The sequence below is a fragment of the Vanacampus margaritifer genome, chromosome 17 (assembly GCF_051991255.1).
Source record: "Vanacampus margaritifer isolate UIUO_Vmar chromosome 17, RoL_Vmar_1.0, whole genome shotgun sequence".
NCBI classification, from domain to species: Eukaryota; Metazoa; Chordata; class Actinopteri; order Syngnathiformes; family Syngnathidae; genus Vanacampus; species Vanacampus margaritifer.
In genome coordinates, this window is record NC_135448.1 from 14,882,386 (window position 1) to 14,907,935 (window position 25,550).

Here is a 25,550-nt window from a genome sequence, read left to right on the forward strand (position 1 = left end):
CAAGTGATCCTGGGTTCGATTCTCGTTGGTGCACCCTCGAAACTAACATATCTAGACGGTTTCTAAAGTGTAAGGAAAACAAGTCTCGAACACGAGAACAAATATACCGAAGGGAATGTCTTATACCACTCGACCATCTCGGCTTTGAGAATTCGGGATTTTTTGGTTCTATTCATAGAGTGGTGGTTGTGATCCCGCCGCCATTTCTCATTCTATGGCATATTTATGACCTAAAGGACCGACAGTGACAAGAGCGTTTGGGTGAATGGCTACCGACATGGGCTGTGGAACAGACGAGCAGGGTTCGATCCCAGTAAAATACTTTACTGATTTTACCAGGATTTTCTGTCTATATGCAGTCGAAATACTTTTTTTTTGTTCTCTTGGTTAAATAAAGCTTTCGAAAAAAACAGCAAGTGATGACGTTGTTACCGAAAACCTATTTAAGGTGTGACTAATTGAACGAGCGAGCTTTCTTTTCTTCGCCAGCATCACGTCGACGTCCTCCGCCTGCTGTTCGCCACATCTCGACAAGATGACCAAAAGCTTTGACAAGAGGTTTGTTTAAAGATTCTTCTTACACTCGTAACTTGTAACTTTTAACATGTTCACGTTTTCAGCATGCAAACACCTTGCTAGCATGCTAGCTAAAATGTTTGCTCGATTGTGGTCAATCAACGTCAATCGCGTGCTAAAATGACACCAACGCATTTATTTGACGCTCGCGGTAAGTAAAGTACTTGTTAACATTTTGTTATTAAACAGAAGATCTTGAGTAACACGAAATGCTTTTTCCCTTTCCAGCATCTGCAGAAGAGCACCGTTTGGCAGAAGGTAAGTTGCCAGCGTTTGTACTTTAGCAACTTCAGTGAAAATCAACTCTTAACTTTCTTTACTTTTGTCCACAGGCTTGCATCTCGAAGCGAATGGCTTCCCCTTGAAATCAAGTTGCTTACTTCCCCCATCTTTTGGCTTTGAAATACTTTTTTTTTTTTGCTCTACACTGGCTAAACGTGCTTGCATGTTTCAAAGCTAACTATATTATGTTACCGTGTCTTTCAGGCCATTGACACGAGCCCAGCTCTGTTGTCGTCACTGGTGAGACACAAACACTCATACATGTTAAAATGTGACATCATGTTTTAATGTTGTTTTAGCACATGGTGAAGGCTCGGTAAAGACATGTCAGGTGACTTGCACTAACCATTCCTGACGTCCTGCTTTTTTCTATGTGCGCAGGTAAAAACGGCATCTTGACTTGAACCGGAGCTGCCTGAGGAATAAGAAATGTGTATGAGGCTGGTTTTGAGCATGCTGCAAAACAAAATGGCTGACGTGAACATTTGATAAACCTATTTGAACGTCTCTCTTTTTGTAGTTTCCCCAAAGCTGCATTGAACTGCGCTTCACTCGGGACCCTCAAAAAGGTACATTTACATATCTTCTGCTTTTGTTAACTAAATGGTGCCAAAGCATCTCTGGGCCCTGGAGAAGCTCAACCACTTTTTTAAAATGTATTTTATTGTTGACGTGTTAATAAACTTGAGTAGAAGCTGGACTGGTTGATTGCTTCTCTTTCGTTTGTGTGTCAGTTCGTCCGCTGCCAAACTGCAAAGAAGTGTAAGGTCACTTCAAACTTTTCTTGAAGGTCATCTTCCTGTGAATGCAGAGCTGCGTCATCACTGACAGTCCCAGAAACGAGTTGCAGGTCCTCTTCTGCACTGGTGGATTTCAATTCTGTCAAATTTGCTGCATTAAAAAAAAAAAAAGTCCTTTTTGTTGTAGTCCACTTGACCAAGCATTGACTGTCCAACACTTGTGTTCTTGTTGCTGCCATCAGCTTGAAGTTGACGGTAAGTTTTGAATGCTGTCGACTCAGCGAGCTTCTCCTCAATGTTTTTCTGCTGCAGCCGCCGAGGAACATGGCGGACCTCCTGGCGTTGCGGCCGTGTGAGCGATTGGCCCAAATCCCACAAGAGTCGTCGGATCCCCTTCTGTGCAGGTGACTTTCATCATATTTCAAAAACGTTTGCTGTACAACAAGTTGACTTGACTCACTGATATTGTTTTGTTTTAGGGCCGCACGATCTGCTCCCGCTGGTCAATGTGTTCTTCAAGTTCATCTTCCTGTGAATGCAGCTGCGTCGTCACTGACAGTCCCAGAAACATCGTAGGCCCTCTTCTGCACTGGTGGGTTTCATCTTCTGTCAAATTTGCTGCATTAAAGGAAAAAAAAACAAACACTTTTGTTGTTGTAGAGGCCACTTGACCAGGCAGTGACTTTGGTCCAACACTTGTGTTCTTGGTGCTGCATTGATGCATCAGCTTTGAAGTTGATGGTAAGTTTTCATCATATTTCAAAAACATTTGCTGTACAAGTTGACTTTACTCACTGTTGTCGTTTTGTTTTAGGGCCGCACGATCTGCTCCCGCTGGCTCGCAACTTCACCTGGTGACCACAAGGAGGCAGCAATCAAGTCATACAACTTCAAGTTGTTTTAAGTTTGTTGTGTTGTTAAAATAAAAAACTTAAAACAAAAACATCTTTAAGTTTTTTTTTTTCACTTTGTCATTTCAACACGTACTCTGCAAAACAAAATTTCAACTTTTCTGAACTCTTCTTGTAACATTAAAAAACCTGCAAAAAAAATATTGACAATTATAACTTTTCTGAGCTTTTCTTGTAACATTAAAAAAAACTTTTTGAAAAGTTTAAAAAAAAAAATTCTTGCTAAATAAAGGGGTGTGGCCAAATTGCATGGTGGGCACGGTTATGCAAATTGAGCGGGAAGCCATCTGATTGGTGGGTTCTGTAATAAGTGCCAGAATCTGATTGGATGGTTCAATAAGTGGGCGTGGTTTATGCAAAGTACACTGTCAATGTGATTGGTCGACTCAATGAGTGGGCGTGGTTTATGCAAATTAGACCATATATCCATTTTTACAAAAAGAAAGTGGGTGTGGTTATGCAAATTAATTTGCATGCTGTCAGCTGATTGGTCGATTTGGAGAGGGTGTGGCCAGTTATGCAAATAAATTTGCATGCAACCCACCGATTGGTCAATTCAGAGAGGGCGTGGTCTATGCAAATTAGGCCATATATCCGGTTTCGGCGAGAAAGTGGGTGTGGTTATGCAAATTAATTTGCATGATGTCAGCTGATTGGTCGATTTGGAGAGGGTGTGGCCAGTTATGCAAATTAATTTGCATGCAACCCACCAATTGGTCAATTCAGAGAGGGTGTGGCTAGTTATGCTAAATAACTAAGTTTTTTTGTGGGGGTGGGTGGAGCTATGTCCATTAATTTGCATGTTGAAGCTTCATAGTAGCAAAAAAAACATTTTTGGGCCCTTAAATGGATTGCAAGTGGATTGTTCAGGTTGTTCTTGAAGATGTTTTGGCCCCTGATCCGAGCAGGCTTCCTCGATTCATGCTGAAAATCCCGTCATCTGGCCTTGAGAACGAAGCGAGAAAGCCAGCTCGGACGGGAGACCAAACGTCTTCAAGAACAATCCACGTGCAATCCATTCGAGGCCCTGAAAATACAAGCACAGTGCAGTTGGAAATCAAACACGGAGACACTCATTCCACTTCAACAATATATTTGACTTGAGACAAGCACTTTTTTGGACACAACAATAATTTTATGTTGGACTTAAGTTACAAAGACTGGTTGACAGGCTGTACATGGAAGCAGCAGCACACGGCACCATGTTGTGTGTGTGTGTGTGTGTGTGTGTGTGATGTCACGAGCACAAATGAGCCATCATCTCAGAAAGTCAACAAACACACTAACAGACAAGAACATCATTCAATGCTTCTGGACATTTGTTTGAATACCATTAAAAGTGGGCAAAAATAACATCCATTGATTGATTTCAAAATACCTTCTGCCAAACATTTTCAATCATTTAGCCACAACAATGTTATCCTTAAGCATTGAATGATGTTCTGCTGTGCGTGTGTCGGAAATCAAGCGGAGGTTCAAGCGCACTGAGAAGTGGCTTTGTGACATCACATACCTCAAGCACACAACATTTGCCTTCAAATAGCGCACACACCTGTCCAGAAGCAGCTTGCTGTCAATGGAGTGCAGACCCATCCGACATGTCCGAAAAGTCTTGAGTCTGTTGGCTGTGTGTTGGTCCAAGACCTCCTCCCATCCTGTCGGGAAACAAAAACAAAAGGAGTCAGTCATGCTCATTCACATCGAATTACTCACAACACAGCTAAGTCCGATGCTACCTAGCTCAACCAAAAATATGAGAGAAAAAAAAAACTCACAGTGAGTATTGATGCCAAATTGTCTTTAAAATGCTTCAGTTGAAAATCGTTAACAAAGGTTAACATGTGGAATCATCAGTAAAAGCAAAAGCATTTTTAGCTCATCTAAATCAAAGTTCACAGACCACCTGGAACAACATGCAGAGGTTCTACAGTCTGTCCACTCATGACATTTGTGGACATGATCTATCTGTCAATAGACACATCGAGAAATAAGACTGGGAGCGTACCCAATATTTGGACACTTGATTAGGTACACTTGAGGGGCACCTCATGATTTGTCTATCTACTATCAGAACCTGTATACATTAGTCAAAACAACAACTAGGGTGTACCGAAAAATTTGGCCAGTTTGGAAAGTCATTAAGTAGATGAGCGCAACCAAAAACAAAGATTTTTTTTGAAAAAGTTATTTTTATTTTTGTTTGTAAGTTGTTTATATTTTCTAAATATTTCATTTTTAATCATTTGGGCCACACCAATGTGATTTAAAAAAAAAAAAAAAAAAAACACATGTCCAGAACCATTGAGATGTTGTTCTGGTGTGTGTCTAAGTACATCAGGCGCAAGTCAGTGCACTGACAAATGGCAAAGTGGCATCAGACACACCTCCTCAAGCACAAGGCATGACATCCTCGGTAAAAAAAAGTGCACGCACCTGTTGAAAAGCAGCTTTCCAATCGCATGCTTGTAGCACAGGCCCATCCATGTCCCAAACGGCCTCGATCCTGTCAAGAAAACAGAAACGGAAGCGGTGAGTAATGCTCATTTGCATATCGTATGTGCCAATTTGCATAAAATACTAGGCTTTCAAACAATTGAAATACTGTGAAATATTCGCGTCACTACTTGATAAATGTCATATTACTGAAGTTTTGACCACAGGCTGCCTGTTGATGATTTTTCACAGAATGCAAGTGATACATGCATTGAGCAAGCAGGTCAGCGCAGTCCAACCCAAGCCACTCACCCACCTGCTCACTCCGCTCTGCTGACTCCACCCATCACTCGCACAAGATCCCGCCTTCGCCAACCGCTGCTGCCCCGCCCGCTAGAAGTTATGCTGCATTCGAGGATGCTCGGAAGTCGAGAACGCCCCTTGAACTCGGAAATCTTTTATTTTTTTGTGGGAATCCCACTTGCTAAATCGGGTAGGAAAAAATACCCCGACTTCACCGACGGACTAGAATGTGGCGTCACTCTACAATGGCGAACCCTTTGGAAAACACAATTTACTCGAGTATACAACTAGATAGCTTTCTTCATTCATAAATATTCCACATAACTCCACGTAAAACAACGTCTCCCTGCGTGAAATTATACGGTGAACTACTGAACTGTATGAAATGTTTATGATATAATATAAAAACAATAAATGAAGCAAAATTGCGAGAAGGCAAGTTTGCTGGAGGTCCAGATGAGTTTTGAACTGAAAAAGCAACTCGAATCTTCGAATACAGCATCAACTAATCCCACAAGGCATCATGAACTGATTCATTAGAACATTTTCAAATGCTCAAATTGGATTTTCTTAAATCCCGCTGTTATTTTTTGTATTTATATTATTTTTAACTCACACTTTCTCGTTTTTGACAAGTACACTAATAAATACATTTTACATTGGAGAATAGTATCGTGTCTCGTTAGTTGATCTAATAGAGTCAGCCGAGGACACGCTAAATAAGAGACGATGGTTCTTTTTAAACAAAAATATACATTTAGAGGACCATGTAGTAAAAACGTGGACAAGTTGAGCACGAGTTACCTTTTCACAACACGTCGCCACTTTTCTTCAGCTGACGTGCAGGTAGACGGGCAGCAGCCGACGTAGAGACAATATTCCTTTATTGTGGACGCCTCTGTGCATGTAAACAATCCAAAATTACCTACTAATGTAACTTGGAGACGACCATGTGCTCAAAACAAAAAACGCCAAGCCAAACAATTTCTCATTTCCTTTTCCGGTCAGTGTTTAACTTCCGGGTCGGAGCGGAGTCCAGAGCTTACTAGCTATAATAACAACAATAACAATAACAATAACAATAACAATAACAATAACAATAACAATAACAATAACAATAACAATAACAATAACAATAATAATTAATAATAATAATAATCGGATTCGGAATCTCACTGCACACAAAGCATGCTGGTCCATGTCAAAGGTTATGCCTCCCCAGTTCAGTAAACATGGTGTGACCCCGATATAGAGTATTTTGAGCGTTGTATAGTGGATGCTTTAAAGAAATTTTGTAAGAAACACTACTGGACTTGAATATAGGTTGTGTTGAAACTGTCACATTGATATGTCCGAAAGAAAAAATGAATGAATAAAAAAAAAACAAAGGAGTAGGAACAGGAGGCTGTCAACCATGATTATGAATCTCTGCTCAAGGTTGATGTTGACGGTTGTCAGATCACTATTTCTCTTTTACTTAGAGCTGAGAGAAGGTTGGGAGATTGAGTCTACAGCAGCCCGCCCCACACGTCTACAAAACCTTTCAACATGGTTAATATAAAGAATTAAGATGTTAATAATGTATAACAATGGTTAATATATGAAAATAAAGAATTTAAATGTTAATAATATCTAACAGTCTACAGCAGCCCCCTGCATGTATATAGATATGAACAATTATCTGATTCACAAGGACGAGCAAAACCTGCTAACAAGACTTGCTAATGACTACAATAAGATTTTATGCGTCTCCTCTTCACGCTCTCTAATTTTGCAGCTTTGAAAATATGGGAATTTGAGACTGTCAATTGTCATTGCTAATGTGAAGGATATGCGGTTTGTGTCAAATCTGTTGGCCCTCTGGGGGCCCCTGCTGGCTAAGGGGGCCCCAAGCAATTGCCTGCCTTGCCTTATTATGACAAGCTACGTCTCTGCCTGTTATGTGAAAAACAAGGTGGAGCTTCGGGCGATGACGTTGGCCACGTAGGCGTTATTGTGTGCACCTGCCACACCTGTCCAGCAAACTTTTTTCTCTCGCTTCCGCTTGTGACGAACGGAAAAAAACACTAAAAACTTGAGTTTTCCCACCTAAATTGGACGCACTTCGGTGTGTGTGAGGTGACGAACAAGCAGGTGAGTGGACTGCTCGGACCCATGGCTGCTTTGTGTGTGTGTCAAAGTGGAAAACAAGTTCCAAAGTTGAAACTTTGCATTTCTCTGCTCTTGTTATTAGCTAGCATACCTTCGTCAATACTGCTAAGCAGGCCCGTTTTGTTTTAGTTGAGTTTTTTCATCACCCGACACTGACTGGTCTGCCAAATTTCATGTTAAAACACAAACCAAATGTTGTTTGAGTTATTTACACTGAAAGAAAAATTCTGTCAGTGTTTTTCAGGGTTTATCTGGTCAAAGTCTAGATTTCGTCCTCCTTTCTAAGTAGCTACACTACAAGTTATTTCTTGCTGATCATTAAGCAGTTTTATTAAGCAATGAACGGATTAATGAATTTTAAAACGAACAAAAAATGAAAAAAACCTTTTCTATTGCAGTTTTAATGTTTAGTTTTGTACATTAATAACAAATATACAATATACAGTAATGACCACAAACTGAATATATATATGGCTGGCTCGATGTAAATCTGAGTTAGCACACATGTGCTACAATTTTAAAGTGCTTCTGATTGATTCCAAATTATGTTCTAGTAGGCTTTTCCTGACATTTTTGTTGTCGAATCTTACAGTACTAGCCATGGTCCGCAGAATTATGGCACACAAACCTTGCATTTCAACAGGGGTGTGTGGACTTTTTGTGTCCACTTTATATTGCTTCAAAGATACTTACCATAAATGATTTTTGTTCATTTTAAACTGTTATCTCCTCACAGGAAAAAATAAATGACGCTATTGAGTGTGTGGAGGATGCGTTCCTGACGACCTTATTCCGACAATTTTGCATTTTTAGCCAAACTGAACCCCTCAAAAAAAGACTAAAACATGTCAGGCCAAATGTCTGGTGAGGAGGAGCTGACGGTGCTCTTGCCAGTCGGCCCAATTGCACAAGGTCAGCTGACAGGAAGCAACAAGACTGGAGAAGAAGAATTGGAGGACAAAGATGAAGAAAAAAAAGAATTGGTAAAAACGGAGGAGGGTGACGAGGTGGAGATTCCAGGAGCCAGCGACGTCACCCTGCCGTGGCCCGGCGACAGGGAAAGGAAGAGCGAGGACACGGACGGCGTCTCGTCGGAGGTCTGCATTTCTGACGCCGAGGACAAGGACGACGGGGTGAGCAAAGCCAAGTGGCGCGAGAGCATGCCCGAGGGCGACAAGTGGAGGGACGACCTGCCGACGTCGCCGAGGGACAGCAAAGGAGACGGCTCGTTGGCCGATGACGAAGAAGAACATGAGGAGGAAGAGTCCTGTTGGGTCTCGGAGAAAGGGGCCATGGGTTTCACGCCGCAGGTGAAAATCGTGCGGCGGCAGTCCAGTGAGGTCGAAGAGAGCCGACTGGACATGGGGACGGAGGACCACAATCACGACAAGGAGAACCCCAGGGAGTCGCAAACGTTGCCACCTTTTGACCACAACAATGAATCGCAACAGAACGAGTGTGAGTACGAAAGACGTCGTCTTCATTTTGGCCCAGCATTGTTAAAAAGTGTTTGGTGTTGTGTTCAGACCTCTGCTGCGAGAAGCTGAAGCTGGCCTTGTGGACGGCGTCAGGGGCGCTGGTGTTCCCCTTCCTGGTGTGGGGGGGTTACGCACTCCTGCCCTTTGATTCCCCGCTCATGGGCAGCGCCCCCCACAGGGTGGTGTACACACTGCGCTGCGCCATCTTCGCCTCACTGCCCATAATGCTGGGTAACGTTGCCTCTTAGGGGGGGGGGGGGGGGGGGTCACGACGCATGACCTTTTGTTATAGAGATGTGACATTTGCTTGTCCGTAGGCGTGGTGGTGCAGGGCGTGGCCAGGGTTCGATATGGCGAGGTGACGCCGAGTTTCCAGTTCAAAGAGGAGAACAGGATGGTGTCACTGCACAGACATTTCGTCAGCCAATCGGTGGGCCTCTTCCTCTTCTACTTCCTGCAGCTGGCCGTCTTGGCGTCCTACGTCAGCCACGAACTCGTCAAAATTGTGCCGCTGCTTACCGTCATCTTTGTCTTTGGAAGGTACCACAACAACACCGCAGACATCACATATACGTGCAATATAGGGAGATACGTAAGCGCGTTGTTCTTTTTTTTGCCCTGAGGTTGATCTACTGGCTGTGCTTGTCGCTGGGCAGCAGCATCCGAGGCCTGGGCTTCGGTCTGTCCTTTTTCCCAATGTTGGTCATGCTGGCCGCCAACCTCTACTTCGTGTGCTCCTCAGCGGGACCCGAGGCCGTCTTTGACGTGGCGCCGCCCGCCACGGAGCCTCCGCCCCAGCAGCGCTGGTGGGGCTGAACGAGAGGTGGGACACTAACAATGCAATCTTCATGCAGGCCCTTGCTCACTTAAGTGGAACGAATTTCTCCTGCCGAAGCCTTTCATTCGAAACTGGCAATGTTTTCCCACAAAATCGGACAAATTGTCCACGAAACACTGGACACCTTAAAAGCAACTGTAAATAAGTCCAAGTCTAAATATTGCAGATTTATGAACTTTCTGTTGATTATCCCTTTTATAAGCAGCTGATTTGTGTCAAAAGTTATGAATGAATATTTAAGCGAGGCCAATCAAACTTGTGCGGGGACCTGAATAAAACTTTTTGAACAGACCAGCACACGCTTCAACTTCACTCCGTTTGTCATTTAATATATAAAATACAGTAAAACATACGCAAAAAGGAGAAGGTTTCAAGGGACTTGGATACTTTGGTACAACAAACACTTTTTCTGTAAAAGCGGTATAGAATTTCAATAACATCAGTGCATACTTTTGTATATGAAAATATACACAAACTGTATATCGTTCAAGAAAAACAAAACAAAACGGCAAAACATCTTTACATCAAAACCCATAGCAGACTAGCTCAACACAATATATTAGCTATAAATTTCATCTTTAGTATTTTATTTGCTACATCATTCTGACTGCGTGTGACATAACGGTTACCTGCGTCCCATGCGTCTTAACACGTTTCAAATTCCACCAATTTTTCTTTATAAATATATTCTATATCTGGATGAAAACTGCAGCATTTAACTGGTACGTTCCTTTTATTGCATTTGCTAATACCGCATTGTCCGAGCGTGCAAGTTACTTTGAACAAAAAGGAAACCAGTTTGGATGTTGGTGATAACAATGACAAAGAGTTCAATGCTCCAAAAATTACAAACTTCACAAACTAAAAGTAGTTATTTGGCGTTGCACAAAGAAATCTCATAAAAAGAAAAATCGTACACGACAAGTAAAGTGTGTTGCGTTTTTCCCCCCTCGTCAATAGATTGTCACATGACCACACGATGGGGGAGGGGGCGCGGGGGATGGGGTCACTTTTGCAGGCAGCCAATGCTAATCAATGCGCATGTTTTGGCCTTTCCAATAAAAAGCATTTACAATATGGCCACATTTTATACACTCTTAAATTTAAAGATAAACGTTTTTTTTTTAATACAGTAGTTTTCTTTCATCACGTCATTGTTATCCAATATAAAAAAAATATCTGAAATTTGTTGTCGTATTTTTGCTTACCGATTTAAAGTCGTACAAATTCAAGGTTTTGGACAAATGTTTTTGTCATCAGTGTTTTCGGCAACCACATTTGTACTTTTTTTGGGGGACAATATGTTTTAGTTAACATCTTTGAGTTTTTTTTGTCATAGCATCATGCAATGATTTTTTTTTTTAACAATTTCTTTTGGCAACAATTTTTGGAGGGGTAACTTTCCATTGAAATGCATGTATCTTAAATTGTGCATTTAAGAAAATAAAAACCCCAAAAAGGTGAAGCCAGAAAATCTTTGTAAAGATATTGCAATCCAACGTAAACAATGCATCTCGAATTTTGTTGACTTACAGATGCATGAAAAGAAGTGGAATACACAATTTTTTTTTATAGAAATCCTTTATATCACTCATCGTGTTGTCGCTATACACCAAAAAGCACTTTTTTTTTTAAATTGGCAAAATTTGCTTCGTCTGAGATATGGGTAAATTTTTGGCAATATATGCATTTTGCATATGCTTAAAAAAAATATTATTACTTGTAATAACCCTTAGCTCTGAGAGCTGGTCCTGCTCATCATGACGACTTTGATTTTGATTGTCCAATCAAAACTGCGCACATCACCGTGGTGGCTTAAGTAGCTGTCATGCGGTTAACGTTAGCATCTCCGCGATGGCCTTTTTTTTGGGGGGGGGATTCTTGCGTGGTATCGATTTTTAAATAAAGTGTTTTAAAATGGATTGTGTTGTAATGCAATAACAGTCTTGCGGAGCTTAGCATTTTACAGCTCTGCCAAAAACATTAGCTTTTTGTTGTACTTTTATTTTTTTTATATATATATATATCAAGTGTTACAACACAGCTAAGCGCTGCCAGTTCACACGTAGACTTAACAGTCAAGTGACCGCAGACAAGGTGCCGTGATTAAGGGGGGTGGGGGTTTATTATTTGGGACTTGGTGCGTAAGGTCGGAGTAGACATCATCTCTTCTATTTTGACTAAATAACTTGTGCACACACTGAAATAATGTTGACGAAACAAATTCCTATTAAAAATGACATCAAACAATCTTGTTGACTTACTGGTTGTCGTAGAAAAAGGGCTAAATGTTTGTCTAGATATGGTAAGCTAGGCTAATGTGAGGGGCAGTGATTGTGTGTGTGTGTGTGTGTGTGTGTGTGTGTGCTGCTTTTCCAATGTGCATGTTGGGTGTGTAGCAAAAATGACAACACGGCCAAGCAGGCGCTAAGTGGGGTACGCTACCCAAACATATCAACGTCACGCTTCTTTATAATAATTATAATAATAATAATAGCGGACAGATCCACTGAGTTGACAAATTTTTTTTAAGTGCTAGCTAGCAAAGTCTAGGCAAATATACTCATATGTACATACACGCGCTTGAAGCCAAAAAGCTAACGGAAGCCTTAGAAATATAGAAATCGTCCGTTCACTTTGGGGAACCACGGGAAAAGAAGATGGCGGGCTAGCTCGTGCGCGAAAAGAGGACATCAAAGTTTTGTGGAGGAGTTTGAGAGTCTTTCTTCTACAAAGTGACGGACCTTCAGAACCAATACCAACAGAGAAAGAACACAACAGCGCATCTGCATGGCGCCCAGTCGTAAAAGCACCACAAGAGTGTTCGTCGCGTTTCGTTTGGCATTCCGAGAGGAGTGCGTTGGCACCAGGCGCTTCCAAAAAGTACAAAATAAAAAAAGTGCAGTGTGGGAGGGGCTTGCTAAAGAACGGACAGGTTTAAAATGGCGTCTGCAGAAAGCGAGTTCCGCTGAATGTGGATGGATGAATGGCGGTGAGGAACAAACAGCTTAAGTTGAATGAACCAGACTGGATTCGTTGGTTGGTGAAGACCTTTTTAATCCAAAAGGCTTCTTCTTCTCTTCAATTTCATGTTCATTTTAATGCCTGGTATTATGTGACTAACAGAAAGATTAAATACCTAAATTCCTCAGAACTCAAGTGATTTTGATTATTATGAAGAAGACCATTGAACATGGCGAGATAGCACTTTAAATTCTTATGAGTTCTTTTTGTTGTTATATTTATCCAAATAAATGTTTCATGCCAGAACTTGGGCTGTCTACGGCCGTGGCATATAGTCAGTCATTGATGTAATAAACAACCAACTGACCAATCAGATGACAAAAAAAAAAAAAGGTCACTCATCATTCCCCAGCCAGACCTAAGATTCAAAAGCAAAGAAGCCTTTTGGATTGAAGACGACGTGTCTTGAACAACCAACTTGTCTGCATTCATCTTTTGCCTGGAAGGCTGAGAGCGTACACAGAAATGTTGGCGTTGAGGCCGAAATTGTGTGTAAAAGCGCGTGGTGAGGCATGCAACGTCCTCACATGTGGCGTGTACGACGTGACGTGATGTGTTTTAAGTGTCGTCCAAACCTCCCTGCATGCTCTCGGTCGCCGCTTATGTGACCCAGGCGTCCAGTCTCATTCTCTTGATGTTGCCCCCCTCTTGCTCCGGCGAGGGGCTGAAGTCAGAGCGGCCTGGCCCGACGCTTCCCGCAGCGGTGACCATGTTGTTGTTGTTGTTGGCTCCGCCCCCGCCTGTGTCCTCGCGGTCGCTGCCTTCAAAGGAGCTGGCGTTGCTGCTCACGCTGTCGGCGGGCGAGCGTCCTGTGGGCGGCTCCAGGCACAAAAGTGAGCCCGGGTACTGGGGCGGCGCTGTCAGGGTCGCGCCAGAGGACGGAGGCGGCGGGGCCGGTGGAGGGCAAGGGGTGCTGCGTTCTCGACCTGGCGACACTGGCTCCGACTTGATGCTGACACCGCTGCTGGTGTTGACCGTCAACATGGCGCCTTGAGGTATGTGCGCCACGGGCCTGACCGCAAGAACACCAGCACATTAAGTCCACACAAATGTGATGACATCACGTTTAAAGGCACGGCGCATAAACACGAAGAAGCCATTTTCAACAAGCCTATGATGCATTCAGGGACCCTGTGGCTGACACACAAACGGGAAGGTTCCGGAAGTGAAAGCGCAACAGTTTGGACTCTTTGCCAGAACATCACAACAAAACAAAGAAGCTAATGCTAGCATGCTAAGCTAAGAGACAATCGGGACGTTTACATGCGTGTTTAGTGCTACAGTGGAACCTCTATCAAGTCAAACATGGCAACAAATTCGGTTCAGTGAGCAAAAGATTCACTTCTTGCTTTGTCTTTGGGTTTTTGGCACAAGAGCAAAAAAATTTACAAGGGAAGATATTTTAAGTAAACTGACTCATTCGACTAGCTAAAATAGTGTTTTGATTTTTTGTTTTATAGTGATTAATTTTTATAAATGTAATGCGATAAAATGCCTTCAACTAGTATGACAGTAATAAAATAATGTTACCTTACTGTCAACCATGCTTGTACATTTACTTGATTGACAGCATGTCAGAATGGATCGTGTTGAACCTTAAAAAAGGTTCCACTGTACTTACACTACTTCAAATTATTGCTACTAGGTCCACCTCAACCAAGTCTGCGGTTTATTATTGGCCTTTTTCCAAATCCCACAAACTAGTCAGCTAGTAGTGTATGAAGCGCGTAACCTGCTCAAATCATCGTTTCAACTATAAAGTAAACTACAGCAAATAAGACAAGTATGTTAGCTCCACTAAGTACAGGAGACATACAAATATATACATACAAATTCGAAACGTTGCACAATTTTCTACATTGCCAAAATTGACTTTGATTCAAAAGTGTTTTTCACACAAATACGTACTGCAACATTGACTTTACTATTTATTAGCTTATCGGTAGATAAGTGCTAGACCACAGTGCCTTGACTTTTGAGGTATGTTGCTCTCCTAAGAATTTGTTCATAAAATAAGGACCCGATGCGTCTTTAAAGTTTGGATACCCACAGTCCAAATAATGTCCGGGGAGAGAAGTGGAATCCCACTTGCAATGGCTGATATCTGATTCATGATGGTTGAAATCAAAATGTTATGGTTAATCATCTATAGTAAAACTTTGTTTGGGAGCGTCCAATGAAAAATGAATGAGGTGATATTGGGATTCACTTCCAGAACAATCAAAGACGACAACCCTGGAAGCGTGACATGACACCAAGACACAGGTCTTGACTGTGCACACACACACACATGCTAAAGAAGAAGGCAGGTGCGAGGAAGGGGATTTCAGCCAAAAAGCGTACATGAAGACAAACAGTGGAGAGGAAAAGGAAGTGGGATACAGTACCGGCCCAACCACTCATCTCTACCCAAGAGCAGGTTGGACGGAGAGCTCAGACTGTGGGGAAGAAAACAAAAGGTTGGAGCTTTCCAAAACCCCCAAAATGGTGAACCGGACATTATTGATCAACAAGCGCAATAATGTCAATTATGTCATCTGAAACAACACAAACTATTCTGTGCTCTTCTTAACACTACACACCGAGGGACTCGACACTAGCACACTCAAAATAACCACAAAGACACGTTTAGTTCCTTCCTGCTTCACTAATGCGGTCGTCGCTATTGTGAAGCAAAATGTGCAGCATCAAAGACAAAAAGGACTAACAACCTGACAAGGACAAAACGCAACACAGCACCCACAGTGACAAAGTGTGTGTGATTCTGTATCTAGTAACATTACCTTCATCGGCTACAACATTAGGTACACCTGCACAAGCCTGATTTGCACTACATAGTTCAAGTTGCAGAGAGTAAAATCCAACCTTATAGAATCGAGCACAACAGCTGTAAACTATTGTTCAGGTGTACCTAATAAAGTGTCTCCTGAGATTGTGTTGTCCTCCTTACAGACACAAGGTGGCGACACTGGACACACGCTCTCACACACACAAACACACACGCACACGTTTGTGGTGGCCGTTCACCTCAGATTGGCGGCCAGACTGGACACCTGGCTAGACAGCTCGCTGCTCTGTTTGTCCACGCCCCACATGCTGCATGGCGACAAGAGCACAGAGTATACTTCAAGGACCCGCCGCTCACACTAACATCTGCGACCCAACCGCCGCGCAAGGGGGCTTAGGATGGGTTGGGGGGGGGGGGTCGGGATTCATTTGTCTATTTGCGTCGCCAAGTAACACCACAGCCCTAAAATGTTGTTTCTAGTGTGAAGAGACTGAAATGGTGAAATGCTGGAGAGGAAAGGTGAAATGCTTGCATAAAAATGTGTTGTATGAACAGCGTGCCGGCGGATCAGAAGGAACAGCTGAGAGGACTTACACCAAGTTGCTGAGCGACGCCAGATTGATTTGCTGCTGTTGCGTTTGCTGCTGCTGCTGTTGCTGCTGTGGTTGCTGGGAGACGATGGGCTGCTGCTGCCACGTCGCCACGGTGGTGGGCAGCAAGCCGCCGGGAGAGGCCAGGGCGTGAAGCGCGGTAATGTCTGCGCTTGTCAGCTGATACTCTGCAAAGAACAAAAAAACTAAAATTCTAATCGGGTCTGATTTTAGCCCCTTTTCACACTGCCTGTAATCATTACATCCAAACACACAGATGTGGGACAGCTGCAGTCTATGCCAGCTAACATGAACACACTGTATCATACATGATGGATATTTTGCGGTTCACCTGTGTTGTACGCCGTAGGCATGGCGGAGAAGGGCAGCCCCTGCGCCAGGAGGCTGGGCGTGGCCACCGACACCACGGGTGTGGTGAGGGTCTGGGCCATCTGGGCGCCGACTGCCAGCCGCTGGGCGTTCTGTCAAAAAGAGGAAGCCGGTCATTCAATGTGCTTTCACATTTGTAAAGGCTCTGACATGCTTACAGTGACAACGTCCACAGTATGAGGGATTTTCCTTGTTGTGTGAAACATACCGTAAATGGGATATTACATTAAAGGCAATTCAAATATAAGATAAAGATAAATATATACTCTTTTCTCAATAGTGGTCGACTTGCTATGAAATAGTCCAAATAGTCAACGTTAATCCATTCAGGAAAAGAATGATAGTAAATCATCTCTCAGACCAAGTTAACAGCTGAGGTATATGAAATATATTGCTAACCAAAATGGCAGCACCTACCGTGGCAACCAGTTCCTCTTAAGGTTCATATGAAAACTGCCTCTTTATAGTCAATTAGCGTTCCAGGAAACTCTTGACGTGGTCAAATCCACAATGTTGTCATGTAGCATGTAGCAAATTATACCCACTACACATTCTGAATCTAGAATTTGCCGTGCTTAAAGATTTGTCCCTAAGGACGAAACATGCCTTCAATGTAATGGCAGGAAATGTTGAGGCGTGTGTAAACTTTCAATGTGGAAGGTGAAGATGGGTGTCAACTTGTCGGTGAACAAGGATCATGCCATGCGGCGCTTCCCTGTTTGGTGAAAACAGTACAGTAAACCCTCGCTTGTTCGCAAATGACATTTTCATGTCCAAAAGCTCTGCTTCTTCTCATGCAAAATTTTAGCAGAGGAGTAAGCTAGCAGTAGAAGTCTGACAGGAAGGCTAGAAAGGGTTGTAAACCTCTCAAGATGATGTCAGGATCGCTATTGGCAGTGGTGGAAGTTAAGCAGTTCATTTCAGAAACTAAATAAAGATAATTATTTGTGATATAGAGGATGTCTATAAAAAATGATAATATCTATGTATCATTAAGTCAGAAAACAGCTAATAGGAAAGTAGTAATTGGTATTTGCATGTGTGCAAAATAAATTACAGCATCCTCGCACATGGTGGGTCTTGGCCCCTAATCGCAGCAAATAGTGAGGGTTCACTGTATTTATTTCCTTTTGATTACGGTCCTGGATCATGAAGATCATAATGCCGGGACCAGAGAACGAGACAGTCATGAGGCCTGAACCGCATGCAGTCACACTGAGGATCATCCCGAGAAATGCCAGTGGAGCAAAAACCATCCAAACAAAACAACAACAAAACCAATGAGTGTCATCTTCTTTTCTATTGCGACCATGCTAAGATGTGGACATTCACCTCGTTTACCAACTCCAGCTCATCCTCTGTCTGCAAAGGGTGGTAACAGAGAGGGTTACATGTTTGTAAGGAGTCACAGAAGTAGAGAAAAATCGAGGGCGTGGCTGCATTGAACAACACGCTACAAGCCAGGGGGAAATACAGCGTCTGTCACTGTGTGTTTGTGTGTGCGAAGATGCTCATAAAACCACAAAATATGCTCACAGGCAACACCTGCAAGAATGCGGCCTGACTGCTGCCGCTGCCGCTAGAAGACAACAAACACGACATCGGTATGAAAGCCATCAGCAGCTCACCATCTGCATCAGGCTCTTCCCGCCCTGAGAAGTGATGACGCGGAGGTCGGGTTTGCGGCTGCTAACCATCTGGGGGCTGGCGGGCGGCGGCGGTGGCGACTTGGCCGGGGTCACCTTGCCCAGGCTGTTGCCGTTGGACACGGTGAGCAGGCCCGGCGAGGCCCTGGCGCTGGTGTAGCCGTTAGCTGTGCAAAGAGATCGATAAGGCCAGGCTAATACAACTCATTAAGAACATACAAATAAAGTACTTACGAACTGGACTTGGACAACCTCCATTTGAATTATTCAGGTCACCTCCCAGAAGAGCGCCTGTTGAATTCAATGATTAGTCAGTAGATGGCCACACACACTCAAGCGCAGTATCATAAGGAGATCCACGAAAAAGCAAGAAACAGCAGATTGGACATTTTGACCATTTTCAGGTGTACTAAGATGAAAAACTTTTTATCAACGCGTGGATGGAACACAGCGGCAAAGTCTGATGATGACTCGCCATAAACCTCAAATAACCCTCAAGTGTGGCCATTTTATATTCATTTCTGACGTTTCCATTGTGTAGCTTTAAATTGGCTTCAACCTGATTGTTTCAATTACGAAATTTCAATTAAACGAAAAAGCAACATACTTCATAAGTAAAAATTATATATTGTTTTTATAATTCTAGGAACTCGCTTCGTCAACTGGCTGGGAGAAAAGTCACATGGTTCTTCTGCCATATAGTGAGGCACTCATTTACTGTATATCATTACTTTTCCTTGTATAATAGTAATAAACATAAACCCATTGATAGCTGCATCATATTTTTAGTATGGCTCTCAAGAGGATGTAATGGTAAGTGAAATGCTTTCAAACTTTCTAGTGCTATTTCTGCTGACGCGTCCTACTTGCCGACCTCGGCAGAATGTCTCACCTGCGCTGGCCGGTCGCTGTGGCAACCCGGGTGACACGGTGTTCCTCGGAGGAGCCGGTTGCTGTGGCGACAGGAGGTGGGTGTCGGCGAGCGACGACGCCGTCACGTAGGAGGTAGTTACCAGCGCGTTGCCAGGGTTGCTGAACTGCAGCGGGCTGGGATTGGACGCCTGCACGGTGACGGGCATGGAGAAGGTCTGCGGTGGAGCCGTCGATTGCTGTAACGTTTCAGATGACAAACGTGTGAGATGCACGCTACCGTCTAACCACAAGACGGCATTGATTTCACACTCACCCCGTAGCGCTTGAAGAGAACATCCAGGTCCTCTGTGGTCTTCCGAAACTTGTCATCATTCAGGGGACTCTGATCAATGGAGTCTTCGCCGTCGGGCTCTGGACTGTCACAACCATTGAAGCCTTTCTTCCGTAAAGTCTGCGTATGCAAAAACAATGCAAGGAAGACCTGAGTTACATCATATGCTGTAAATATAAACATGGCATAAATTTGATACCTTACAAGTAGAGTATAAATCTGATGTTGTTACGCTACCTCGATGATGTCAGCGTTAGTGCGGCTCTCATGTGGCTCGTTGTACTCGGTGTACTTGAGCAGAACCTTGTCCATGTCAGTGCTGGCGTATTGGAAGAGCTTGTTGGCGTGGTTGAAGATGATCAGGGCGATCTCGCAGTCACACAGCACGCTCAGCTCATACGCCTTCTTCATCAGGCCGAACTTGCGCTTGGTGAATGTCACCTAGGAACAATTGCGAATGCTATGATGATTGTAAATACATTCAGAACCGGTGTTTTTCCTGCATATTCAATTTGTTATGCATTTGTATGCCTTTCACATTTTGAAAGGAGGGTCTGAAAATGGCTAGCATTGAAGTTCTAATAGAGTATCTGTAGGTTTACTTTGATTACAGACGAATGAAGAAAAAGAAAAAATGCATGTAAAAAATCATGTTACATACTCTATGCGTGAGAATAATCATTATGGTACCACTTCAATTTGAGCCCCCAAAAAACTAATAAACCACTGATTCTCATAACATATTGTGGCCCAAGAGGAAAAAGAAAAAGTTTGTCTATGGTTGCGTTAGAGCAGCGCTCCAGACTTTTTTTTTTTTAGGAGGAGCGCAGTGGCTCTTAACCTGAAGTTTTAGGGGCCCAAGGACAAAATCTAGGGGCACACACTGTAACTCCACTTCTGTAAAATGTTCAAATTTACAATCATTTTAAGAATAATTAAAAACAACAACAAAACAATCTGCAAATGTACTGGACTGGTTACACATGCGTGAGTAAATGAAAAATGTACTGTCTGAAATTTAGGGGCAATCTGGAGCCCTGCTTTGGAGTACTGTACAATTTCTTTGCTGCCAACGTGCAAGCTCAAACTCTCGGGTTGAACTGGGTGTTTCGTTTCAACTTCACAGTGACAGCTGCTCGCACAAGTGCACGGGTGTCAAACATGCAGAGCATTCAGCTGCCAGTAACTGAACCCCCCCACAACAACCGCCACCAACGGCAGCAGCAGCAACAACCCTGAATCTAACTCAGCTTTAGAAGTTCACTGGAGACTCAGCATTTAGTTACAGTGTGCAAATGTTAGTGGGGGTGAGAGGAGGGGGGGGGGGGCATCACAACATGGAGGTCAACAAACGCTCTCATTTACCTGCTTGTTTCTTTCGTCAGTGATCCGCTGGATCTGAATCTTTTTCCTACCCATGGTGCTTAGGAGGTGGTCAAGTCAAGTAAAGAAGCTGTCTCTTTTAGCCCCGCAAGCTTTGTTTGTTTTTGATTGCCCCGGAAAAAAAATGAATTAAAAATCAGATGCAGGAAGGTGGCGGAGGGCAACAACAGCGGCGGTGTTGGCACATTTCTCTGGCCAGGTTGAAGGTGAAGCGACGGGCGGAGGAAAACCGCTCAAGTGAAATGGCAGACGATGGAGGAGGGTGTCGCTCCTCCCCTGTGGGGACACAAGAAGGAAATTGGTGTAAAACGTTGCATTTCATGCATCACCGATCAGAAAATAAAAAGGATGTAGTGGCCACATACTGCTTTAGCTGTCATTCACACTTGAATATAGTATACAGTTCTGACTTCTGATTATTGATATTAACAAAACTCAAGAGCATCTACATAGACATTTTTGATGTAGGTTTTCCCCTACAAACAAAGCTGCTGACTTATTTTTGCTCATGCAACTACAGCCGTCGAACATTTTAGTGTGTGTGAAAAAATGATCGCTACAAAGCTTTGAGGCTGAATTTCTTCAACCTTTTTTTTTTTATAATCAAACTATTCAAGTACGCGAGTGACGAAAGTGGAAAGATGCAATTAAAAGTCTTGGCATTGAACGTTTTACTGCTTTCATATCATAATATTAGCAGTTCATAACATAATTCTAATCCAATTCCATGTACTTGACCAAAATTGTGCGATTCTATTTGGATGTTTTTCGCACAACACTCCAAAAACACCAGGCTGATAAATGTGTCCATTGTCCTCCGTGTTGTTTACGAAGATCGTTAAGCTGAGAGGCTTTAAAACACCATGTGTGATGATGCGGTCTATTATGAGTGATTATCAGAAGAACATAGCTCTCCTTCTGTTATCATCTTTGAGGAACATTACTCCAGAGGGGGTTTTGATGTGTCAATGTAAGGCCACACAATGACATCCCTCTTCTTGCAATATGTAAGAAAACATCATCTTTGATTGGAATGACTCAGACCCTGCGAGGCTTCTGAGCACCCTCATTAATGAGTGCAATTGACATGTCCGTGCAAGGCCCCCCTCCGCTCAAGGCGCTGATGGCTCAATTAGAAGCAGCCCAGCTTACTGATTGGACTCAGTGAGAACAAGGTCAATTTGGCTCTTTAATGAAATTTGTCCAAACCCAAACTCATCTCACTGGACACCTGGAAGCGGAAAAAAGACAAACGGCGCACAATGGCTAACTTGTTATTTCAAAAGGGGTGGAGGGGGGGGGCAGTCATTTGGTTTATTACAGCAAGATCAAATTGGTTAAATCAGGCAAGTGATGCTCAAGCGAGCCTGATGAAGGGGGAACGCAATCACGCCGAGGGTCTTCATCTGTCTGTTGTAGAGTGCACTCATTAGTGCCGCTGACCTTTAAGTGGATTACACACTAGCCAATGAAATGTGGATAAGCAACAAAAAAAAACACACACACACTTACAGAGCAATTATTTCCACTTCTGCACTGACTCGTGTTTATTTGTTGCAATACCTCTTTGCGTAACCTTCACATCTACATAAGGGCCAGTAGGGATTTTGTCAAACACATTTCAAAAGTGACATCAAACGTGTGCCCATAGCCCAAAAAACACTAATCTAAATCAATGAGTAGGATGAAGAACATTACTACGCATCTCAGGGGACACTTTGTGACTGTACAACAAACATATACAGCGAAATATCCAAACAAGGTTCCAATCACAACATACCCATATCAAATCAAAACTTAATCAAACTGGATCATAGACACTTGCTAAACGTCCAATCAGATTGCAGCGAAACTCACTATCCAAATCACAGCCTGTAGGGGACATTGTTGTGTGTTATTTCGGGGAGGTGGGCAACATTTCTTGGCATTCTGACCTCATTTCAGAATTGAATTACAGTTAAATCATAGAATTGTTACGTGGTGGTTGAGTGATGATCACATCTGCCTTACAGCTCTGAGTTTCGGATTTGGGCCTTCCTCTGTTGAGTTTGCATGTTTGCCCTGTGCTTGCGTGGCTTTTCTTCGGGTACACCGGCATCCTACCACTTCGGCAAACCATGTTAGGTTTCTCACTTTCGAGTTGAAAGTGCCCGTCAGTGTAAAAGTGAACGTGAATGCTTGTTTGTCTACACATCCCCTGAAAATTACTGGCAAACAGTCCAGGGTGTACCTCACCTCTCTCCTCCAGTCAACAGCATTTGTCTTCATCCCTGATGAGTATAACGGTATATAAAATTGATGGATGAATAATATCAACTATACTAAAGACATAATCTCATCAAGCCAAACTCAACCCAATCCAGGTAAATATTCAGATCTCCCCCCAATGAAGCCTCAAGGACAACAATAAAACAATATGAGCTTTGAACAAAAACGCTTTTAAGTGTGCAGTTTTCTTTGTGTTAAATGTTCATTTCACTCTGGTGTGGACATCTTCTCCATGGTGGTCCACAGAGCATTTTATGGTGTCTACGTCGGTGTTGTCCTTTTGACTGATAGGAGACAGGCAGGCCCACTGACGCAAATGAGGAATCACGATGTCGTTTTAGGACATGTTTAGCGAACACTAACCGTGGGGAAAAAACGTAAGAGAAAATATGACGTTGAAGCGAGAGTCAACTGGAATCGAGGCCATTAGACAATCCCTCCGTAACAAGCTCCGGCCGACAGCCATTACCATCCCTTCCAACTCGGTGGGCACGCTCTACTTTAATTCACATTATGGCAACTTTCGTTCGATAAAACGAGCGTATGCGCGTATAGGATAAAGAGATGCGGCGTCGCTAAGCGTTTAAAGATATTTAAATAAGCAAAGCAAGCAGCGGTCCTCCGGTGCGAAGGGGGGAAAAGACGCAGGAAGGAAATGTATCACTCCACTTACCCTGAAATATTGCCGATTAAAAGCCCACACAAGATACGTCAGCCGGGACGGAATACTTCTCAGTGAAGAACCATCGATTACGCTTGCGTGACGTTTCGTTGTGAAATAACCCGCGACATTTTATTCCATTTCATGTTTTAAGTAACTATACTGTCCACCAAGGCGATACAGTGAAACCAGCGTATGATAGACGTCATCGACATCAAGAGTTTGATGGACGCCTTCGCGGGCCAATGGGAGGTCGAGGTGAGCTGCGCCTCGGCCAATCGGCGCACATCACGCTAGCGCAAGCCGGTCCCACAGGAGAGGACATGACGGAGGTGACGGCCATGTTGTGCCGTGGTGTTTGTATCCCTCCGCCACAGTATTTACCTTTTGCATGATTTTTGCATGTGGGCAAAAATACCAATGGAGACTAGAGCCGCTATGCAGGAGCCCGCTAGCTCATTTGTTTCTTCACATCTCCGCATGCCGCTAATTCACTGTCGGGAAAGGACAAAACCGTGTTTTTGTCGCCGATATCGTCCTGACAGACATGACGGCATCCTATCAATGCACGCTCACTGTGTGACGTCCACGCACTAAGTGGACCTTTCCCCCGTTTCTATGGTCTTGGTCCATAGAATGGGGCACAAGAGACTCAATTCCCAGTTCATCGTCCACGTATTGTGTTTCAGGACGACGTGCTTTCATTTCACTTAATGTATGAGAGACCATGGGTGGGCAACATATAGCCCGAGGGCCACCATCTAGCTGCTAGACTCTAACGTGGGTCCCTGGACCAAAGGATGTCCGCAAGCTGTAATTTGGAGGTCTTAAAATGCAATAAATTATTATATCATACCAACTTTTGTGCATGCCTATATGTGTGCTGCTGTGCCAATAAAACAAACATATTACAAACAATTATTGCTTAATACCTTAACTGTGGGACAATTAAAAGTCCTGATAAAATGAAAACATAAAAATATGTCATCCCTGAATGAATAAAGGTGTTTTTTAAGGGTAAAAAAAGTGCATTATTACAGATTACTCCTATTAGAGAATCAATGTATCTTTTATATAATAAAAGGCATTATATGAGAATAAAGGTGCTTTTTTAGGTTAACTTGCTGAAAAATATATATTTACTGTATTCCCTCGCTAAACTGACTTTAATATTTTGAATTAGTCTTGCCAAAATGTTACTTTGTTCATGTAAGATTGCAAAAGCATTTAGCAGCAGCACCCTAGTCTCGCTGCTGTAATGTTTATTAGTACATCAGAAAATGAAAATACCATAATTATCAGATTACACCAAGTCACTGATAGAATTGGAAGTGTAAAAATGGATGGCCATTGTATTACACAGTGGTTCCTCGTTCGGATTTACACACTTTGGCCTGTTGGAGGCGGTATACGGTCAAAAATCCAGCCGTGTAATATATAAAGTGTCCACACGATGGCAGCATAGTACCTGAAGAAATGAACGTTCACCCCTTTACTGTTAACAAAGCGGTTGAAAAATGAAAATGGCTTGCTTCAATACCGTATATGCCAATGATTTAATCCAAATGAATATAAAATATATATGACATTTAAAAGTAATATACACTTGCATGAATGGGGTTTACAATGGAGCAAATTATTTTCCTACATGAAAACAAAAAAACATAAGTAACAAACATCTCAATTAATGCTGTACCTGCTTATTCTGCATTCATAAATAATAAGGTAATAATTTGACTTTTTTCCCCTGAACTGCTTACTGCCTTAGATGTGAGCTTTAGAGTCAACTGTGTATTTATGTATTTATTGAGAGGATACGAGTATCACAAATGTTTAAAAAATAAAATAATTTATAAGTCATGTTAGTTATTTAGATACAGAAAG

General features: G+C 42.9%; 2 protein-coding genes and 2 long non-coding RNA genes across 27 annotated transcripts in view; 2 read left to right on the forward strand and 2 right to left on the reverse strand.

Annotated features, from left to right (window-relative positions):
- Positions 1–407: 407 nt before the first annotated feature.
- Positions 408–2,541, forward strand: LOC144037678 (uncharacterized). 18 transcript variants are annotated; one of them, XR_013289011.1, is made up of 12 exons: positions 408–558; positions 621–727; positions 805–834; positions 909–1,098; positions 1,240–1,291; positions 1,379–1,427; positions 1,649–1,708; positions 1,786–1,853; positions 1,911–2,002; positions 2,078–2,190; positions 2,259–2,339; positions 2,413–2,541. It is a non-coding gene; the product is annotated as an uncharacterized LOC144037678 (long non-coding RNA). The 18 variants fall into 18 exon arrangements; XR_013289001.1 differs by having other exon boundaries at positions 1,240–1,427; positions 1,593–1,724; positions 1,841–1,853; XR_013288996.1 differs by having other exon boundaries at positions 1,240–1,427; positions 1,593–1,708.
- On the reverse strand, positions 1,834–6,272 carry LOC144037679 (uncharacterized). Of its 2 annotated transcripts, XR_013289014.1 has the most exons (5): positions 6,050–6,272; positions 4,943–5,012; positions 4,062–4,164; positions 2,394–2,449; positions 1,834–2,216 (listed from the first exon to the last, which is right to left on the reverse strand). It is a non-coding gene; the product is annotated as an uncharacterized LOC144037679 (long non-coding RNA). The 2 variants fall into 2 exon arrangements; XR_013289013.1 differs by lacking the exons at positions 1,834–2,216; positions 2,394–2,449 and having other exon boundaries at positions 3,586–4,164; positions 6,050–6,265.
- A 941-nt stretch (positions 6,273–7,213) lies between these two features.
- Positions 7,214–10,009, forward strand: tmem79a (transmembrane protein 79a). The gene is made up of 5 exons (XM_077547986.1): positions 7,214–7,378; positions 8,133–8,854; positions 8,923–9,105; positions 9,192–9,414; positions 9,498–10,009. The coding sequence occupies exons 2-5, from the start codon at positions 8,242–8,244 to the stop codon at positions 9,688–9,690; spliced, it is 1,212 nt and encodes a 403-aa protein (XP_077404112.1). The 5' UTR covers positions 7,214–7,378; positions 8,133–8,241; the 3' UTR covers positions 9,691–10,009.
- Positions 10,010–10,020: 11 nt separating this feature from the next.
- Positions 10,021–25,550, reverse strand: part of LOC144036953 (myocyte-specific enhancer factor 2D homolog) — a 36,622-nt gene continuing 21,092 nt past the window's right edge. Inside the window, exons 1-13 of one of the 6 annotated variants that reach the window (XM_077547979.1) lie at positions 23,679–23,896; positions 20,720–21,013; positions 19,592–19,795; positions 19,337–19,474; positions 19,043–19,259; positions 18,385–18,441; positions 18,133–18,317; positions 17,837–17,866; positions 16,467–16,596; positions 16,119–16,302; positions 15,764–15,832; positions 15,124–15,174; positions 10,021–13,748 (exon numbers count right to left, since the gene is read on the reverse strand). In XM_077547979.1, coding sequence (XP_077404105.1) covers positions 13,337–13,748; positions 15,124–15,174; positions 15,764–15,832; positions 16,119–16,302; positions 16,467–16,596; positions 17,837–17,866; positions 18,133–18,317; positions 18,385–18,441; positions 19,043–19,259; positions 19,337–19,474; positions 19,592–19,795; positions 20,720–20,773 — 1,731 coding nt within the window. In that variant the 5' untranslated portion in view covers positions 20,774–21,013; positions 23,679–23,896 and the 3' untranslated portion in view covers positions 10,021–13,336. Of the gene's footprint in view, positions 13,749–15,123; positions 15,175–15,763; positions 15,833–16,118; positions 16,303–16,466; positions 16,597–17,836; positions 17,867–18,132; positions 18,318–18,384; positions 18,442–19,042; positions 19,260–19,336; positions 19,475–19,591; positions 19,796–20,719; positions 21,014–23,678; positions 23,897–25,550 lie in introns of those variants that run through there. The other 5 variants (XM_077547980.1, XM_077547981.1, XM_077547982.1 and 2 more) reach the window with 5 other exon arrangements.

Excerpts from the sequence above, each read along its gene's own strand:
- tmem79a (XM_077547986.1), top strand. The coding sequence starts at position 8,242 with ATGTCAGGCCAAATGTCTGGTGAGGAGGAGCTGACGGTGCTCTTGCCA. Across the intron at positions 9,106-9,191 it reads CTCACTGCCCATAATGCTGG|GCGTGGTGGTGCAGGGCGTG; the intron begins GTAACGTTGCCT and ends GCTTGTCCGTAG. Across the intron at positions 9,415-9,497 it reads GTCATCTTTGTCTTTGGAAG|GTTGATCTACTGGCTGTGCT; the intron begins GTACCACAACAA and ends TTTTGCCCTGAG.